General features: G+C 43.0%; 1 protein-coding gene across 20 annotated transcripts in view; it reads left to right on the top strand.

Moving 5' to 3' along the window:
* Ppp6r3 (protein phosphatase 6 regulatory subunit 3) overlaps positions 1 to 19,194 on the top strand; it is a 116,079-nt gene that overhangs the window by 86,271 nt on the left and 10,614 nt on the right. For 11 of the 20 annotated variants that reach the window (XM_021634293.2, XM_060383412.1, XM_021634239.2 and 8 more), the window contains 7 exons: positions 4,012 to 4,109; positions 5,855 to 5,909; positions 6,718 to 6,848; positions 11,569 to 11,690; positions 14,514 to 14,667; positions 15,404 to 15,510; positions 17,029 to 17,179. In XM_021634293.2, the coding sequence (XP_021489968.2) occupies positions 4,012 to 4,109; positions 5,855 to 5,909; positions 6,718 to 6,848; positions 11,569 to 11,690; positions 14,514 to 14,667; positions 15,404 to 15,510; positions 17,029 to 17,179 (818 nt within the window). The remainder of the gene's footprint in view (positions 1 to 4,011; positions 4,110 to 5,854; positions 5,910 to 6,717; positions 6,849 to 11,568; positions 11,691 to 14,513; positions 14,668 to 15,403; positions 15,511 to 17,028; positions 17,180 to 19,194) is intronic. The other 9 variants (XM_021634319.2, XM_021634284.2, XM_060383407.1 and 6 more) reach the window with 2 other exon arrangements.

Genomic DNA, 19,194 nt, shown 5'->3' with positions numbered 1-19,194 from the left:
AGCGCTGCATAAAGTGACTGAGTAGTCAGCAGGTCACTTCACATACTCACTGTGCAGACCTTAATGGCAGTGCAGTCGTAGAGTCATGGCAGAGACCTTGGTTAAGAGTGACAGAAGTAACAGTGAAAATATCTGAGTAAATTTTGTGCGGTGCCTCTGAACCATATGGTGTGTCTAGATAACCTTTCCTCAGTGCTGTTTCATTGTGTTATATGACATCTAAATGAGGTTTTAGCTGAAAGCATTCTTGACATTCCTGCCTCCAATTTGTCTTTGTGTATTAATTGCATTTAATCTCTCTGGCGAAACCTAGGAGATCAATATTAATATGTTCTGACTTATCATTGCTCTTTCATTGTGTTGTATGGCATTTTAAATGAAGTTTTAGTTGAAAGCATTCTTGCCACTCCTGCCCTCAACTTGTCTCCATATATTAACTGCATTCAATCTCTCTGACAAAAACGAGGAGATCAATATTAATATGTACTGGTTTCTCACTCTGTGGTCATTCTTGGAAAGCTGGCGGTTGAGTTTAAATTTTTACTGGGGGTTGAGTTTGAGAGTTCGAAGCAGATGATCCGCTGTTCATGGGGGAAAGCTGTCCTCAGCTATTCTGGCCCAGGCATTAGTGTGATGAGGATTAAAGAAACACTGCCAAACTATTGGGTTGTGCTTGGCTTTCTCAGTCACAGTCACACTTTCTGCTGGGGTCAGTGTGTGAAGCTTCTGTATATCTTGTGTGGCTGTTTTTTGCTTCCAAGTTGCATGCCCATCATATTCTGGTATTACAACTGAACAGTTGCTTGCTTTTGATGCTAAAGAAGTTTAGCCTTTCCCACATAGGTCTGAAGTAAAATTTTAGTACTTGCTGGTCTCCTTATGTTTCTTGACACTCATTGCTGTTGGCAGCCATTCTGCTAAAGTTGGAGTTACGGAGCATTGTGGAGAATCAGTGTCTTCTTGAATAGGACACGTCTTCTTGCTTTTAAGAAGCACCAGGTGCGTGGTAGTCTAGCACAGCACACTGCCACAGGCAGCCCTGTGCTGTTGGCAGTGCCTCTGTACTGTCACATTTACATCCTAGAGTATTCAGATAGTCAGCCTGACCACTCATGAGCCCAGATGCACTGCTGTCACCCTCAGCAAAGCTTGGTGGATCAAATGTGAACCATCAGGGTGGTTTTTACCTGTTAAAATGTAGTATTGAAAAATAGTATTAAGAAAAAAGATGCCTGGCCAGTGAGGTGGCTCTGCCTTTGAGCTGTTGTGTTGCTAAGCCACAGACCTTAGTTTGAACCCCAGAACCCACATTTTGGAAGGAGAGAACTGAAATGACTTACTTACACACACACACACACACACACACACAGTAAGTGTAATAATATAAATGAGTATATATAATATATATATATGGATGCCTTTACCATCTTCCTAACTATGTTAGTAGATTTTGTCACATGTGCCTTTCTTCCGTTATGTAAATCAAACCAAAGACTTTACAGATGCCTAAACTTACAGTTAAATTCAATCTAGAAGTTATTTTTAGGCATCTAGAAAGTGGGTTGCCTTTCTTATCATGATACCAGGTTCTAGAGTTATATCTCTTAGGGTGTTTTTAGTCACATTCAGTCCAGTCATAGTCTCTACTGTCAGCAGAATGTCAATTTGTAGATAGTAACTTGTTAAATTTCTCATTCCTGTTTGAACAGTGAGCCAGTGCCTCATGAGTCTGTGCCTCTGCCTATTTTGTTCTGCCCTATTACTTTCTGGTTTCCTAGCATCTTCCAGACTTTGCTTCCCGGAGGTGTGGAGGGATGAGCTCTTCCCCATTACTGGAGGATGGGTGTCAGAAGTAAGCTGGCACCTCTAGCACCTCACACCACAGCAGCCTGGGACATGCCATTGAGTCAGATTGAATTCAGAGTTGTTTCTTTGCTGAGTGGGTGGAAGTGATGTTAGAGCTTGCTCTTACCCAAGTCAGGGATGCAGTTCTGGACAGTGCTCCTCCATGTTACTACAGCCATGTGTGTTGCTTTCTGGGAAGGGACATAAGAATTGGCAGCACCTTTGCATGTAAAGTGTGGCACCTCTTCACTTTGGGTGTACTGGCTTCGGTAGATTAATAGTAGAAAGCAGATGCAAACAGGAAATTCTTTGCTACTTTATCTTTCCAGATGCTATACTGAGAGCTGGTGAGGGCACTCTGATCCCAGTTTCTATCTGTTGCTGTAGCTCTGTCTAGGTGTGGAGGAACGATAAATGAAAGTATGTGTGTATCCACATGAATGTTTCTGTTTGTATACATGTATGTATGCATACATTTGCATTGTATTTGCTGTTGAGTATTTGCTGCTTGTAAAGTATTGAACTTCAGGAACGTTTCTGTTCATATTCAAAAGAATCATATCACAAATAGTATGAAAAGTTTGAGAAACAAAAAGCATCTGGGGGTTATTCTTGCCATGCTCTGTGAGATTTCTAGTCTAGATAAATCCACAACCTGTCTTGTGTTGCTTGCTCAGCACATTGACCCCATGGAATTCTTACATACCTTACTGCTTAGATTCCAGGTCAGAGGGTCTGATTTCAGTCTTTCGCTGAAGTGGCTTTGAAGGCTTCCTGACTTTTTTATGTTTATTCAGCCTGAGTGCTTGTTACCTAGAACTTTTTCCTTCTTTTGTGTTCTGCTTTGGTTGCACTCCAGACCTTACCCATTCACTGCCCCCATACATTCAGGAACTCGTATCATGCCATCACTGTAAGCCTGATCAGGGAGTAAGTATTGTCTTGCTGGAGAGGAAAATGAGGCTTGGGGTTCTCTCTACATAGCCACTCTAGTCAGAGTTGGTTGGGTTTTCCTTGGTTTTGTTTTCTTGTACCTAAGGAAATAAAACTTTCAAAGCCAAACATGAAGTCTATTTTCAGATTACATACACTTTGGATTATCCATGCCATAATTCCCGGCTGTGACAGTTAGTGTGGTCAAGATGAAAGACAGAAATATTTCAACAGTGCAGGATGGGGCTCTGGGCTCTGTTGAGGTGGGGACCCAAGAACTCTATCAACTCCATTACAGCTTCCTTCTTTGCAGCCAGTGGCCTCAAAAGGCCCCATTAGCAAGGGCTATTGCATGGCTCTGTCTTTGGCCACATGTAGTACTCACAGGGTGGCCCTGTGATCTGGTATTCATTGTCTGGGTGAGAGTGAGAAGGTGAGGTAGCACTTATGACTTTGTGTATTGAGGGCTTATTTCCTCTTGGCATACGTAGACTGGCAGCACTCGGGTGGGGTCCAATATGACATTTCCTCATATTCCAACTGGAAAGACTCACCAGACCCTGATAGAAATAGAATTGGTTCCTCTGTAGACCTTTCAGTGTTCCAGGCTTTTCTGAGCAATTTCTGATGAGGTTTAAGCTTTCTGCCCTGTCTCTCAGTTAGCTTATGTAGAAGTGTTCTTTATCTCATACTATTCCCAGCCACCAAGAATTAGGCCAGCATTTCATGTAGGATCATGATTATGTCCCCCAGGTCTTTTGTTCTCTGATGTTATTTTTGCTATGGCAGATGGGAGTTGGGAACTGGTGGTCGTCAGGGGAGGGTGGGAAGTTGGGGGTGGTCAGTATGTTAGGATACTGTTGGTTGTGTCTGGAGATGATGGTGCTTCTGATAATTTCAGACTTATGTGTCTCTCACCTCTTCACACTAAGGTTAACCCAGTTCTCTGTCCAAAGACTATTTATAGTAGTCACTTTTTACAGTGATCCCTTAAATATTTCTCAATGAGATATGTAATGGAGCAATTTGTGTGTCACATTTCAAAAATTCCCCCCTTTGGGGTAAAATGTGTCTGAAATTATTTGATTTTTCTTTTTTTAAAGAAAAACACACCAACTTTTAAATCTACATGGCTGTGTGAATTAAAGTGGTTTCTGGAACACAAATGGGCAAATAGTATATAGAATGTCATTAGAATCATGATGTCACTGTCACTGGTCCTGGGGTTGCCAGGCCTTTTCTGATTATCAGATGCAACAAATGACGTCCAATTTTATTGACCAGTTTGGCTTCAACGATGAGAAGTTTGCAGACCAAGATGACATTGGCAAGTGAGTATATTTTCCTGTTTCCTTAATGATCTCCCACACATGCTTTTTGTGAACTATTTTCATGATTCTCCTGGCTTCTGTAACATTCCTGAGTTGGAGGTCCCATGTGCCATTTACTTGCAGCATCCAACCTTGAGCTTGAGTGTTAAGGCAACAACTAAGAGCCACACTCCAAGGGACTCCGGGGTGGGATGGGACACTGGAGCCTTTCACAGAGACTTGTGTTTAATAAATGATCTTTGGTTTTAAGGTGAGTCTCACTATGTTGCCCCCTGTTGGTGTTGAATTTGTGAGCTCAAGTATCATCTTGCCTCAGCTTCCTAAGCATATGGTACCAAGGTGCCTGCCGTTGTCCTCACCTTAACCCTTTTTATAAAGTCTGACCCCAGTTGCCTAGTGCTCTTCTCGGTGTATTTAATAGCATTACTGCAAGTAATTCGTAATTCCTTCTCATGTTTGCTCCCTGGTGAAGGTATCGACAACTGTACAGCATGTGGTTGAGTGTTGTTTTTCCTGCAGATGACAAGGGCAGCAGGACCAGCCCTCCTGTTTGCATGTTTGCTCTGCTCTGGGGAAGTCCCTGTAAGAAGCTTTGGGTTGTAAGAGCCAAGCAATCTAACCATTGCTCTTCACTCAGGGTCAAAGGCAGAGAGGGAACTAGAAACTGTGGCAGAGCAGTGAAAGGTGATGTACAGGTGATTGGAAGAACTGAGAGCCAGCATTTAGCATCCTGCCTAGGAAGGAGAACACATCCCATGAGGGTCATGGGTTGTCAAGAATAGAGGTGAAGGGAAAATTTAAGCCACTGTAATTAGATCTCAGGCGGTGACTCTTCACCGAGTCTACTTTGGCACCAAAGCAGTAGTTTGCAGTAGCTGTTAGACTTCAGCCAGTGTAGGCTATTTTATTACACATTTGAGTTTGCAGTCTGGGAAGCTAAAATATTTTCTATGACAGACAGCTACCCTCCTCAGTGGCTCATTTCTGTTGAGAAAAAAACAAGAACACTACACAAGGCATCTGCGTATTTGCCACGCGAACAGTTTGTGCAGGATCAGAACACACACACACACACACACACACACACACACACACACACACGCACACCATCCACACCCTGTCACCACTTGACAGCTAGATTTTCCCTAATTGGACTCTTTTAAGTATTACTAGTTCAGAACTGGCATTCACTTTTAAAACACAGTGCTTGGTCTGGTGACTGGCCAGAACCGAGCTTTGTAGAGTGAGGACATTGTCCCACCACTTACAGTCATATATAGCTCATCATGACTGCTTTTACCCCTCATTGTCATGCTGTCAAGGAAGCAGGATGGCATAATTGCCCATGTATTTTATGTATGAATTGGTCTTAGTAGCTAACAATGTTTTTGTGCTTTTGTGTGTGTGTGTGTGTTTAGGCTTGATTGTTTGGAAGCCTTTGTGTGTGTGCGCGTGTGTGTGTGTGCGCGCGCGCGCGTGTGATCCCTAGAACTATAATTGGCACAGAAGTTAGAAACACACTGTAGAAAGGAGCCTGAAAGCCTCATCTCAACATCTCCTGTCCTAGGTCTTTTCTATATCCATTCCTTAGTACCAGGGAGGGCACCATTGAATGCAGCAAGGTGGGTTTGTGTGTTATTGATGAAGAGTGCAATGATAGTATAAGTACTTTGAAATTTGAGAAGTTCAGAGCACTATTTAGAGCCACCCATGGATAGTTAAAAATTCTTATGCTTTCTTTACAGTGTTTCTTTTGATCGGGTGTCAGATATCAACTTTACGCTCAATACAAATGAAAGTGTAAGTATAAATGTTTTCTGTAGAGGAAGAGAATTTAGTTGGGTTTTGCTGAGGCTCCATGTGGTTGCCCTGTGCCATAGGCTCCTCTGCATATTGGGATCCCCGTATCAGGTGTATTATATGCGTGTCACCTCCTCGTGATGTCTGCCTGGACCTGCAAGCAGGAGTTTAAGCTTAAGTTAAACTTAAGGCTTAAGTTTAAGCCTTAGCTTAAGATGTGACGAGGCTAATAGGACCCTGGTCATTTGTGATTGCACCATAGACATTTGGCCTTGGTTTATCATCTCTGTTGTGTAAAAAGAACATGGGTTGGGTCAGTATCAGTCTCTCTACCAGGCTTCTCTTATAAACAAGACATTTGTGGCATTTTAATAGGGCTGTCTTGATTTTAAGTTCAACATCATGAGAACTTACTTGCTGTCGATGAGATAGAAACAATTCTTCAGCTCCTCATGGTAACAGCAGGCAGGACCCAGGTCCTTTTCTTGTTGGTTATATTGAAGACATATATATGGGGCAAAGATAAAATTCAGAATGAAACAGGCAGTCTGTGAGACACAAGTGAGCTCATGGGGAGAAAGTATTCAGGCTTTTATATGCTAATTTAAAGTCTAGTCTGTCTTCAGAGTTTTTTGTTACTGTTTCATAGAACCTAACATTTCATGTTTCTGTTTTATTTGGGTGTATCTGATTAGCACCTCTTTTTCTTGAAAAGCAAATGTAAAAATACAATTGTCATTGGTAATTTGGGAGAGAAAACAGTTGTGACTTCAACTGTGTTTTTCTCTTTTCCTCACTTCTCCTGTAGGGAAATATTGCCCTGTTTGAAGCGTGTTGTAAAGAGCGGATACAGCAGTTTGATGACGGCGGCTCTGATGAGGAGGATGTCTGGGAGGAAAAGCACATCACATTCACTCCAGAGTCCCAGAGGAGGGCCAGGTGAGCCACCACTTGTCATGGCAGGTGATTGCACATGGCACCAACAATATAGGCTAAACCTAAGGCCAGCGCTTTATTCTGACGGGAGGAATGCTCTTACGAATGAATGGAGAGATGACCAGGTGGTTAAGAGCACTTGCTGCTTCCAGAAGACCTGGGTTTGATTCCCAGTATCCACATGGCAGCTCAGAGTATTCTGTAAATCCAGTTCCAAAGATTAAACAGAACTGGTGCTCAGACATGCATGTAAACAACACACCCATGCACATTAAATAAACAAGCAAGCAGAATGTAATCAAAGAGGGGATGGGCTGGTCACCTCTGTCTTTGCAGCATCATGGTAGTTAGCTATCTTAACTCTTTACACAGGAGGTGTGGAATGTGACCTTTTCCCTCTTTTATTTTAACTCGGTTTTCCTTTGCAAATAACTTAATGAATAAAAAAGTATTTATTTAGGGTGTGCCTGTGTGCGCTTACACATGCATACCATAGTACATATGTACAAGTCAGGGGCATCTTAGTGTGTGGGTCCTGGGGATCAGATTCGGTTTGTGAGGCTTGAGAGGAACCATCTCCATCCTTCCTGCAAGTAATGTCTAACCTCCTCCCGGTTCAGTGAGAAACTGTTTTTCAAAAATATAAGGTGAACAGTTGAGACCCCCCACACCAACCTCCGTTCTCTACACACATGAATGCATACATACTCATCAAAAAAAGTAAAGATCAGTTCATTAAGGACATGATAATTCTAAACTTTGTACCTAATGACTTAGATTCAAATTCGACAGACAAAGATGGATAGAACTGAAAAGAGAAGTGAGCAAATTAAGTTACAGGCAGATCATTCAGCACCCCTCTTGTCTATTAATGAAACAGACAGAATTCATATAGCTGTTAGGTCAACTGCTTGAACCACCCTATCTTCCAGCACATACTACTGACACATTTACAAAGTAAGGTATTCTATCCGGCAAAAGAGCACAACAAAAGACCACATTCAGGCCATAAAGCAGGTCTGAGGAAATTCTGTAAGGTCCTGGTAGTTTTCTGATACAATAGAGTTAAGTTGATAATCAGTAACAGAAAGGTCTCTGGGAACTGGGTATGGAGGCACATGCCTGTACCTTGGCACTTAGGAACTAGAGGCAAGATTGTGAGTTCTAGGCTAGCCTTCATCTGCGCAGTGAAATTTTGGAATGGTAGGGGGACTTAATGGGTTTGGTTTTGGTTTTTCAAGACAGAATCTCTCCAGGTAGCCCTAGCTGTCCTGGAACTAGCTTTGTAGTCCAGGCTGGCCTCGAACTCACAGAGATCTGCCTGCTTCTGCCTTCTGAATGCTGGGATAAAAGACATGAGCTACCACCTGGTTTTTTAAGTTGAAGGAAAATAAAATGCCATTGTAGCAAATTTTGGGAAATAACTGACTATTTGGTTTAAAGCACCTCATATCAGTGGTCTCACCTTACACATTTAGGAAATGAGCAAATTAAAGCCGAATAAGCAGCACAACGATTAGAGCAAAATCAGTGAAACACAAAAAACAAGCGGAGGAAACCAGTGAAATAGAAGTTGCTCTTTGAGAAGATTAAGCTTCCAGGATGAGTAAAAAAAGATATAAACTAATGCCAGAAATGAATATTGCTATCAGTAGAGCTTGGACAGACAGTAGAGAGATTGAAATAACATAGTGAATAGCCTGCGCCAATAGCAACCTGAAGGGTCTTTGAAGGACAAGAAGAGCCACGATTAAGAGAAAGGTTGGGCGCATAGCACGAGCTCTGCTATGGCTATTAGGAGTTGAGTTCCTATCCCAAAGCTTCTCACCAGACAGGCCTGTTAGCATTCACCTATAAGACCAGTGCTTGGGAGACAGACACAAGAGGATGAGAAGTTCTAGAGGTCCAGGTCCAAAATAATTTCACTCATTAGAGCCACTAAGCACTTCAGGAGAAAAAAAACAAAACAACAACAAACAAACAAAAAACCAAGCAGTTTCTAGAATGTGGAGAAGAGCTGTTATCCATGTAATTCTAAGACCACACCATCTGAGACATTTGTTTCTGGCAACAAAAATTTGATGTGCATACATTATAGAGAAGAAAACTGGGTTGTAGAAGTCGTGAGCAGATCTGTAGAAACCATTTAGAAGTTGGAGTAAGTCAGCTGTGGTGGCACCTAGCTAGTTGTCTTGTACTCAGAGCCTGAGGTAGGGATCAAAAGTTTGAGATCATTCTGAGCTACATAATGAGACTCTGGCCCAAGACCTTTTTTTTTTTTTTTTAATTTATTTATTTTATGTATATGAGTATTTTATCTGCATTTTACATCTGCCAGAAGAGGGAATCAGTTCACATTATAGATGGTTGTGAGCCACGATGTGGTTGCTGGGAATTGAACTCATGACCTTTGGAAGAGCAGACAGTGCTCTTAACCACTGAGCCATCTCTCCAGTCCCCCAAGATCTATTTTTAAGGCAGATCAAATATAGTACACAGAAAAGGGACTAAGGGCTTTTTTTTTCCAAGACTGAAGAATTGCTTGAGCTCAAGCATTCACACCCATTCTTAAATTTAAATAATACGTATTAGAAGCAGAAAGGAAGGGACTGAGGGATGATCCAGTGGTTAAAAGCAGTGGCTGCTTTTCCAGAGGAGCGGAGTTCAATTCTCACCACCAACATGGTGGCTCACAACTATCTGTAACTCAAGTTGCATGGGATCCAACACCCTCACACAGGTATATATGGAAGCAAAACACCAATGCTCATAAAATAAAAACAAATAACTTAAAGAAATAGAAAGGCATTTTTTCACCTTTACTAAAGGTATTAATAGAAAGTATAGAGGTCACTTCATTGACAGTAAAGAATGACTTCCCATGGAAAACGGGAGCTCAAGAGTGTGTTTGGTGAATAGCTTCTCTTCAGGGTTACACTGGACTGCTGAGTTGTTTCAGTTACAGAAGAGAAAAGATGGCAAATCATAAAGGAGGAAATCAAACATTTCCCAGACAGCACTATTAATGTTGAAAGTTTGTTTGGATATAGAAAAAGACTAGGATAATTCAAGTACATTTAGCAAATGCATAGCTCATGATCAGTATAATTTTATTTCTCCCTACTGGAACTGTTGAAATTACTAAATGCTGCTATTCATAATAGTGTAAAAAGTAAGATACATTGCTCTAATGGCTGCTACACTGGACTCTAAAACTCATGACTGATGAGTGTTGATGAATTGGGAGACGTTATTCAGCTCTAACACCTCACTTGCGTTTCTGGGGTCCATACAACATTCAACAAAATCCTAAGAGATTGTTTTTCATAACTCTTTACAAGTTAGTTCCTAAATCTATGCAGAGGTAACACTTCCCAGAAGGTTCTAACTCAGTTATGCTGTCTCTTATCCTCAGCCCATCTGGATTCATATCAGTTGTCCCAGCAAAGCAAAGATTTTGCTTTAGTGGTTCTGGTCTTTTGTTAGTCATAGCCAATTATTCAGCCCTAGTTGACCAAAGCCATCAATTTTTTAATTAAAAATATCAAACATCCCAGATACAGTCTTTGCTTCTTTCTCAAACTTGACCAGTCAGTCTTCCAACATCTGCACTGCTCTCAACATTCTCTCCTAAACTTAACACGAAATGGCCTGTTGAGCTCAAACACTCATTGGCTTTTCTATCTAAGCATTCTAAAATCTTTCCATGATCATCCTCAAAATATAATCACGTGTGACTGGAGTAGGTAGGCCTTTCTCTAGTACCAGTTTCTGTTTTAGTGTATGTTTCTGTTGCTGTGATTTAAAAAAAAAAAAAAAAAAAAAAAACTTGAACAAAGTAACTTGTGGGATAAAAAGATTAGTTTCATCTTGTAACTGCCAGGTCCTGCTCCTTCACTGAGGGAAGTCAGGGCATGAGTTCAAGGCAGGAACCAAAGCAGAGGCGATACAGGAGTGCTGCTTATTAAATAGATTTACTTCTCCTGGACTGCTCAGGTAACTTTCTTCTACACACCAGGATCACCTGCCCAGGAATGGCATCTCTCTCAGTGGGCTGTCCCACCCCCATTCCATATAAATCATTAATCAAGAAAATATCCCCTCAAGGGTGCCTCCAGGCCAGTCTTGCAGAGGCATTTTCTCAGTTGTGGTTTGTTCTCAGATAACTAAAGCTTTTGTCAGGTTTATAAAAATACGTAAATAAATAAATAAAAACATCTTTTTGTACAGAGTCTTCCTATATACCCCAAGCTGGCCAAAAATTCAGATTCTTTTGCCTCGGCCTCACATGGGGGGGCATGCCTGCCATACCTGGAAGGGGAATACACAAATCAGAAGTCATTAGGAACTTACAAGTCTCTTTTCCCAGTTAAAGATTTTTTTTTCAACATCCTAAGATGGTGTATGCAGGTTGGTGAGAAAAAAAGATGTAGGCCAGGTAGTGGCAGTACACACCTTTAATTCCATGCAGGCAGATCTCTGACTTCAAACAGACAAGGCTATATAGAGAAATGAAACAAGCAAAAAGAAAGGAAAGAACAGATCTAGAAAGATGCTTCCCATCTTTGGAACATGCCAACCCTTCTTCTTTGTTATGTGGCATAGGTGAGCGTGGTCCAGTTGAAGAGCAGTGTACTTTTACACTGCACATGATCTTTAAATTTTTCTGGACATGGCTGGTCGCTGATTAAGCAGCCTTAAATATTGCAGTGTTGTTTTGTAGCTCTGGAAGTACGGACAGTGAAGAAAGTACAGACTCTGAAGAAGAAGATGGGACCAAACAGGACCTGTTTGAGTCCAGCAGTGCAAACACAGAGGACAAGATGGAGGTGGACCTGAATGAGCGTAAGTCACCCTGTCCTAATGAGTTAGTTCTAGTGCTTGAAATTGCCTGTTTTTAAAAATTGCCAAAAGAGTGACCTGTGTCATCTGAGTTGGCCTCTGAGGCACAGTTGAGCTAAAAGCACTATTGCCACCACAGTGTAACTTCCTTGCAGGTTTGCATTTCCAGAATGTCACCTAGGGAGGAACAAGTTAAATATACTTTGATGGTTGGTGGACATTATCTTCACAAGTCTAGATAGAGAGTGTGGTCCCCTCACACCTCCTTCTAGTTCCAGGGGCTGGTGCTGTAACCAAAGTGGAAAAACCACAGACAGGGCATGGAGAGGTTGCTCATTGGTTATAACACTGCCATTCCCAAGAACCTGAGTTCAGTCACCAGTGTCCATGTCAGGTCATTCACAACTGCCTCCAGCTCTATGGGATCCAATGCCCTCTTCTGACTGCCACAGGCACCTGCACTTAAAGACACATGTACAGACATAATTTAAAAGTATATATTCAAAAAGAAAATAAAAAACAAAGGCTATAGAAATGAGGAAAAAACTGTATTATGGAGTCATGAATGGAATGCACCAAATTAAGCTCAGGCCATTTTAAACATTTCTTCACAGTTTATTTGTGACACTCCAAACCTTAGGCTTGTCCAGCTGGTTCACATTTGTGCTCTTCTGCTTACTAATTAGAAGATTTGAATTTACTGCCTTTTGAAATGGTACTGACTTTTAAAAACTTGGGGCGGGGGTTCACATAAAAAAGCCACGTGGTGTGACTGAAGATTTTCTCAAGCCTTACCAGTTTCCTGTCTCCGTGATGGCCTCTATATCCTTGGATCGCTGTAAGCCTCACAGCCAGACATGGCTCTAGCAGTCATCTGGCAAATTCCCAAAGTTCTAGTCTAAAAGCAGCTTCCTCATTCTCTAGTCAGAAGGATCTGTGTCCTCAGGCACGGGGTTTCCCTGCCCCTGGGTTCAGAGCTTATGTGCCAGATAGCAGGCCTGTAATGGTGAATGGCCATAGTCTCTGCCCTCTGCTTAGTGCCTCCTGGAAGAAGTAAATAGTCATGAGCAAGTAGGGAGATAGCTGCAGCCAGCAGGTCTTCCTGAGGCTGTGTTCCCTTGCTGCTACTCACAAGGCCAGTTGAAAATGAAAACAGCAAGAAGGCAGCTTCCCACAAACTGGTTAGTGTGGCTCAGGAACAGGATGAAGTGGGGAGGCCAGATCAAGAAATGATTTTTTAAAAATTATTTTTTTTTGGTTATGTGTATGTATGTATTGTTTTTGGGTCTGTGCACATGAGTTGGAGTCCAGCGGTATGAGGTGTCCTGGAGATCCTGGATTTACAAGCAGTTATGTGTGGGTGCTGGGAACTCAACTTATGTTATGGCCTCAAGCAGTTTGTGCTCTTAACCACTGAGTCATTCCCCAGCCTCTAAGAGTTGTGTTTCGAAGGTTATAGGGAGCTGCTGAGCCAGGAGGCAGATAGAACTCAAGAGCAGCAGTGAGAGAGCTGGACTGGACAGCTGAGAGGTCATGGAGAGGTAGAGGAGGGGAGCTCTGGCATCAGCTGCTTTCTCTTGGGCTCTGCTCCTAGCACTTCACAATTTCACCCTGGTGTGTGACAGATCATCAGAGCTTTTTCATCTGTCCTCACCAGTCAGTCCGTACTGCCCTTGGTCTCAGTGCTGCTGTTCTTTGAGATGTTTGGATCTAGCTAGGCTACATGTCTCATGCATCCAGATCCACTTGGCAATGTCCTTAAGTTCGTTTGCTGGTGTAGCTAGTACAGGATTTCTTCTTTTAAGGCATAAGAATCTTCAGGAATTGCTGGGCATGGCGACACATACCTATGATCTCTATGCTTGGGAGAGGCAAGGGAATCCGGTGTTCAGGGTCAGTCTCACCTATTCAGCAAGTTTGAGGCTAGCCTGAGCTACAGGTTCTGTCTCAAAAAGCCAAAGAGAAACCCGGAAAGGAAAAAGGAGGGTTAAAGGGCAGGATGGGAGAAGGATGGACAGATGGACTCAGAAGGAATTGAGCTGGTATGACTTAAACAACATGCCTCTTGCTATGTGTTGGGGGGAATGTCTGGATGACATTTGTGTTCACTTGAGTGCCACAGGGCAGTAGCCTATTTCCTTGATGTTTGTGAAAGGCTTCTTTTATCAGCAGATCTAAGATACTGCACTCTAACACATGTAACTCATGCCTGTGCGTGTGCATGCATACACACCCTATCTCTTTCCCTGCAGCTCTTTTGGGTTCTTTGTAGAGTTTTGAGCAGTTTCTGCTGGTAGGCCTGGGGAGTCACCTTGGGAAGGGCTGTCATATACCCTGGGAGTACAGAGCTCCTGCAGTTTCTCTGTAGTCTGAACTGTGAAATAAAGTTCTCACCCAGAACTGGTCCCAGAACTTTGCAGATGGTAAACAGGAAAATTAACTGTCAGGTGGAATTTTTGTGTGTACTTTTCTTTGTATAATATTTCTATTGGAAAATATTCATAGAAATCAGATTGCTAGATGAAAAGCCACAAGTGTCATCTTGCACCACCACAATCACCAGGGATTTGCCACCCCAACCCTCTGGTGACACCATGTTAACTTTTCTCCCATAGCAACCACTTTCCTTTCATCTGCTAGCCTGATTTTGAAAGATAATTTTCATTTTGAGGGTCCCCAAGGTCTGTCTGGGCGCAAACAGATCTCCCAGCTCAATTTCTCAAGTGACTGGAATGCCAGGCACACCCTTCCACATTCAGATTCAGAGTGTCTCTTGTTAAACCCAAGGGCTGACATCTCCAAATGATGATAATCCCTTCATTTCAGCACCCACCTGGTCGGCCAACTTTGACGTCCCAATGGAAACCACCCATGGCACTCCCTTAGACTCAGTGGGATCTGATGTCTGGAGCACAGAGGAGCCGATGCCGACTAAAGAGACAGGCTGGGCTTCTTTCTCAGAGTTCACATCCTCCCTGAGGTGAGCAAGGGTGTGCTGTCTTAAAGCCTTTGCAGAGGGAAGCAAGCAGTGTATGTGTATACTGTGAGCATATATTCTATACCTTGTTTCACCTCGAAGTTGAATGTAGTATCTCTGAACAGCATTAAAGAGTCAGCATGGGGTTGGAGCATACTGACCCAGCTGTGCACCACAGCAAAACAGAAGATACCCTGGAAAGATTGGTTCCAGGGCACTTAGCAGGATAGAAGGGAAAATGGCACCTCCAGAGCTATGGAGCTTCACAGACTCCATAAGTGGATTGAGGGGAGTAAGTGTGGGTCCCTGACCAACACCTGTGGAATGGTACAGCTATTGTATATGAGCTTGTATCTCACTTGCCACCAGTTAGTGCTATAAATTAAGAGTGCTCACAGGTGTCACTGCCAGTCCTGGTGTTTTGTTTGTTTTTGGTGGGGGTGTTTATTTGGTTTTTGGTTTTTCAAGACAGGGCTTCTCTGTGTAGCCTTGGCTGTTCTGGACTTGTTTTGTAGACCAGGCTGGCTTCAAACTCAACAGTGATCTGCCTGCCTTTGAGAGTGCTGGGATTACAGATGTGTGCTACCATGCCTGTCCTTCTGGTGTTTGTTTTACTCAGTGACAAAGACGTTTATTTCATAATTTTCCTGAAAAGCTTTCTCAACACTTGAATATTAAGTCTTATTTTGTGTAACCAAATGTCCCACTGCTGACATTTGAATTTTCTCTTTTCTGAAAGCACAAAGGAGTCTTTAAGGAGTAATTCTCCTGTGGAAATGGAAACCAGCACTGAGCCTGTGGGCCCCTTGACACCTGGTGCAGCTGCCTTGGCCGCTCAGCCAGAGGGTGAGTGAAAGTAGGAGAAACCAGACCAGGCTTGGGTTCAGACTAAAAGGAGGCAAGAAAATAAGATGGTGGCTCTGATGTCGTGTAGGTCATCACAGGAAAAGAAACTGTATCTTGACAGAACCACAAAACAAGGATGCTAGAAGGAGTTGGCCTCCAAATGTCAGTCCTGTCAATATTAAGGATAGGTATCTAAAGCCAGAGGGAGAGCAGAATACCCAGTGTAGAGAAGACCTAGACACCATGCCACCATCCTGTGCATGAAGACCCCTGGAGTTTTGCTGAAAGAGATCGGCTATGTGGCCTGTTTTCTCTTCTTCATAGGAACAGATGAAGTGGTCACAGGTTTCTAAATCTTAGGGGCCTGTCTCATTGCCCAGAATGTTCACCAGTGCTCCTTGCATTGACCCTGAACTGTTTGCAGACTGATGAGGAGCCATTTGGTAGAGTGTGATATGGGCAGAGCATGTAGTAAGGAGTGGATGTGTGGGGAGGCAAGAGCCTCAGGTGTAGCAAAGCAGTGAGTTTCTGGGAAAACAAAGGTAGTGGGCAGAGGCCCCAGAACCAGAGCCAGAAGATAAGACCAGTAGGTTGTAGGGACATTACCACTCAAACAGGAGCCTACAAAAGTTCCGCCAGAGCTTCATTGACCTGGTATCCTAGTTTCCTTTTGTTGCTGTGATAAAATGTCTGACAGAAAAGCAACATAGGAAAGGAAAAGCTTCATTTGACTTACATTTAGCTCCAGGTCATATAGTCCATCCTTTGGGGGAGTAAAGCAGGAACCCAAGCAGCTGACCACATTGCATTCCACAGTCAAGAGCAGAGAGAGTGTAAACACCACACCTTGTTTGCTGCTGGCATCCACAGCTTGCTTTCGTCACTTGTGCACAGTTGAGAGCCTGGCCCACAGTTGCCTGGATCCTCCTACATCACTTAACATCCACCTCATCCCCCACAGACTCACCTGATAGAGTTATTCAGTTGAGACTATCTTTCTAAACTGTAGAAGCTTAACATTTAAAACTCCATGTAGCTGGTTTGATGGCTAAGGAGCTCGAGGCACAACATGGTCTCCTCTCCCTGGGGATGCACAGATCAAAAGTGGGGGTGGGGCCACTGGGTTCAGATCTAGAAATCTGACAAGTCCAAGCTCATAACCAGCAAGCATACCAAGTGGCTTTCTATTTAAGAGCAAAGGAAAAATTCCCCAGGCATATTTTCCTGTGTTGTAGAGTGGGCCTAGAAGCAGTAGGAGGAAGCTTGGGGCCATGTGGAAACAGAATTGGGTAAAAGCTCTTTGGGACTTGCCATCTCTCCATTGAGGAAAAGTTGTGACAGAGGCCCCCTTGTGGACATTTGTAAGAGCAGGGTTCCATCAGGAATTCAGCCAGGCACAGTTGCCACTCTAACCATCTTGAAATAGCAGGTAGGAAAGGCACAGGAGTTTGAGTAGAAAGGGGCATGAGCTCCAGGGTAGGTTTGGTGGGTGTGACTGTCCACTGTATGCACTTTCAGCACCAGGCAGCGTGGCCATGGAAGCCAGTTCAGACGGGGAAGAGGATGCCGAGAGTACAGACAAGGTAACTGAGACCGTGATGAATGGCGGCATGAAGGAAACACTCAGCCTCACTGTAGATGCCAAGACAGAGACTGCTGTCTTCAAAAGGTAACCAGAGCCTGGGGCTACTACGGTGACAGCTTTTGGGAGGAAAAGAAACCAGACATGAACATTTTTAGATTCAAATAAATATTCAAAGGCTAGCTTGCTACCTTTTTAAACATTTCCATTAATGTTACCAAAGATGGAGAGTTTAGGCCCCTAAAGTATATTTTTCCTCGTGTGTGTGTGTCTTAAGAGTCTAGCAGATGGACAGTGTTCAGATAATTGACACATCTTTGCTCATGATAGACATGGATGTGGACAGAGGCTGCAAAGCCTACCTGTCCACCCCAAGGCTCAGTGGCATGTAGATGGCCTGTGTTTCTTAGCTGTAACACAGTCATTGTAATTCAGCAGCAAGAGGATAGTGCTAACACCAAACTGGACCAGAAAGTAGCAGACTCACTTTTAGGAATAGAAAAACAATGGGAATGGAAATTTAAATCCTCAAACTATAGAGGGTAGCAGAAACACTTTATCAAGATTTGGGCCAGCAGCTAAGGAAGTGCTTAGAGCCTTTCACTGATAACAGAAATAGCTCTCACTGCCTAATGAGGGTACCATAAGACAAAACCACAAACGAGAGTAATATTGTGGATATTGCCATGTGTGGCACGTGCGATCAACACGTTAAAAGCTTGCAAGCTAGGGAGGGGCTGGAGAGGTAGCACCGTTGGTAAAGGACTTCCCTTGCAAGAATGAGGACTTGAGTTTGATTCTGATTGCTCACATAAAAAGCTGAGCATGGTGGCATGTACTTGGCGAGGCAGAAACTGGAGGAGCCCTAGAGCTCACTGGCCTGCCAGCCTGGACTACTTGTTGGACCCCAAGTCCCAATGTGAGAGGAACTAAAAAAAAAAAAAAAAGGTAAATGGCTTCTGAGGCGTGGACCTCCAGGGCTGAGCTTTGCTCCATGTGGATGTGCACCCGAGTGTATGCACACTCCCATGTGCACATACACAGACAGATACACTTCTCTACACACACACACACACACACACACACACACACACACACGCACACACACAAAACCATACAAGCTTGATGATCTGAATTTAGTCCCTGGAGCCCATAGTAGGAGAGAAGAGACACATACCTACCTTAAAATACACATATAATATTAAGTAAAAAGAAAAAACAAAACAAAACCAAGCTAACTTGTTTTTTCCACTTTAGTTTATGTGTATGGATGTTTTGCCTGCATATAGTCTTCACTACATGTGTTTCAAGCCCACGGAGACGAGAAGAGGGAAGGTTTCATGTCCTGTGAGACTGGAGATCTAAATGTTGTGAGCCACCATGTGATTGCTGGAAATTGAACAGAAGTGCCCTGGAGGAGCAACTAGTTCTCTTAACCACTGAACTATCTCTCTAGCCCCCTCAGCAGTGCACTTAAGTTACAAAACTGTGTAATACCAGCTTAAGGGTCACATTGGGGTGACATGTAATTACTAGTGACAGTCGAATGTTATAGGCGAGCCAGCAGGGCCTATGGTCTTCTTTTCCAAAGCACGGTGTTGGTGCCTATGGTCTTCTTTTCCAAAGCACGGTGTTGGCGTCTATGGTCTTCTTTTCCAAAGCACGGTGTTGGTGTCTATGGTCTTCTTTTCCAAAGCACGGTGTTGGTGCCTATGGTCTTCTTTTCCAAAGCACGGTGTTGGTGTCTATGGTCTTCTTTTCCAAAGCACGGTGTTGGTGCCTATGGTCTTCTTTTCCAAAGCACGGTGTTGGTGCCTATGGTCTTCTTTTCCAAAGCACGGTGTTGGCGTCGTAGTGAATGCAACATAAAACAAAAGGTGTAAAACAGAGAGAGATAAAATGGTCATTGTTTATAAACTGACTTTCTACACAGAACATTCTAATTGCATCTATAGATAAGAATTGGATTGATTTATTGCATATATAGAAAACTCGTTTTATTATGAAAGTATGCTGTTTTTAATAATGTGAGCTCTCATCAACAAGAATACAAATTTTAAGGGGAAAGAATTTAAAACCTTACTGGAAGCATAATAAAGACC

This window comes from Meriones unguiculatus, chromosome 1 (assembly GCF_030254825.1).
Source record: "Meriones unguiculatus strain TT.TT164.6M chromosome 1, Bangor_MerUng_6.1, whole genome shotgun sequence".
NCBI classification, from domain to species: Eukaryota; Metazoa; Chordata; class Mammalia; order Rodentia; family Muridae; genus Meriones; species Meriones unguiculatus.
Note: the sequence above shows the minus strand (reverse complement) of the source record. Positions and strands in the feature narration are given on the sequence as shown.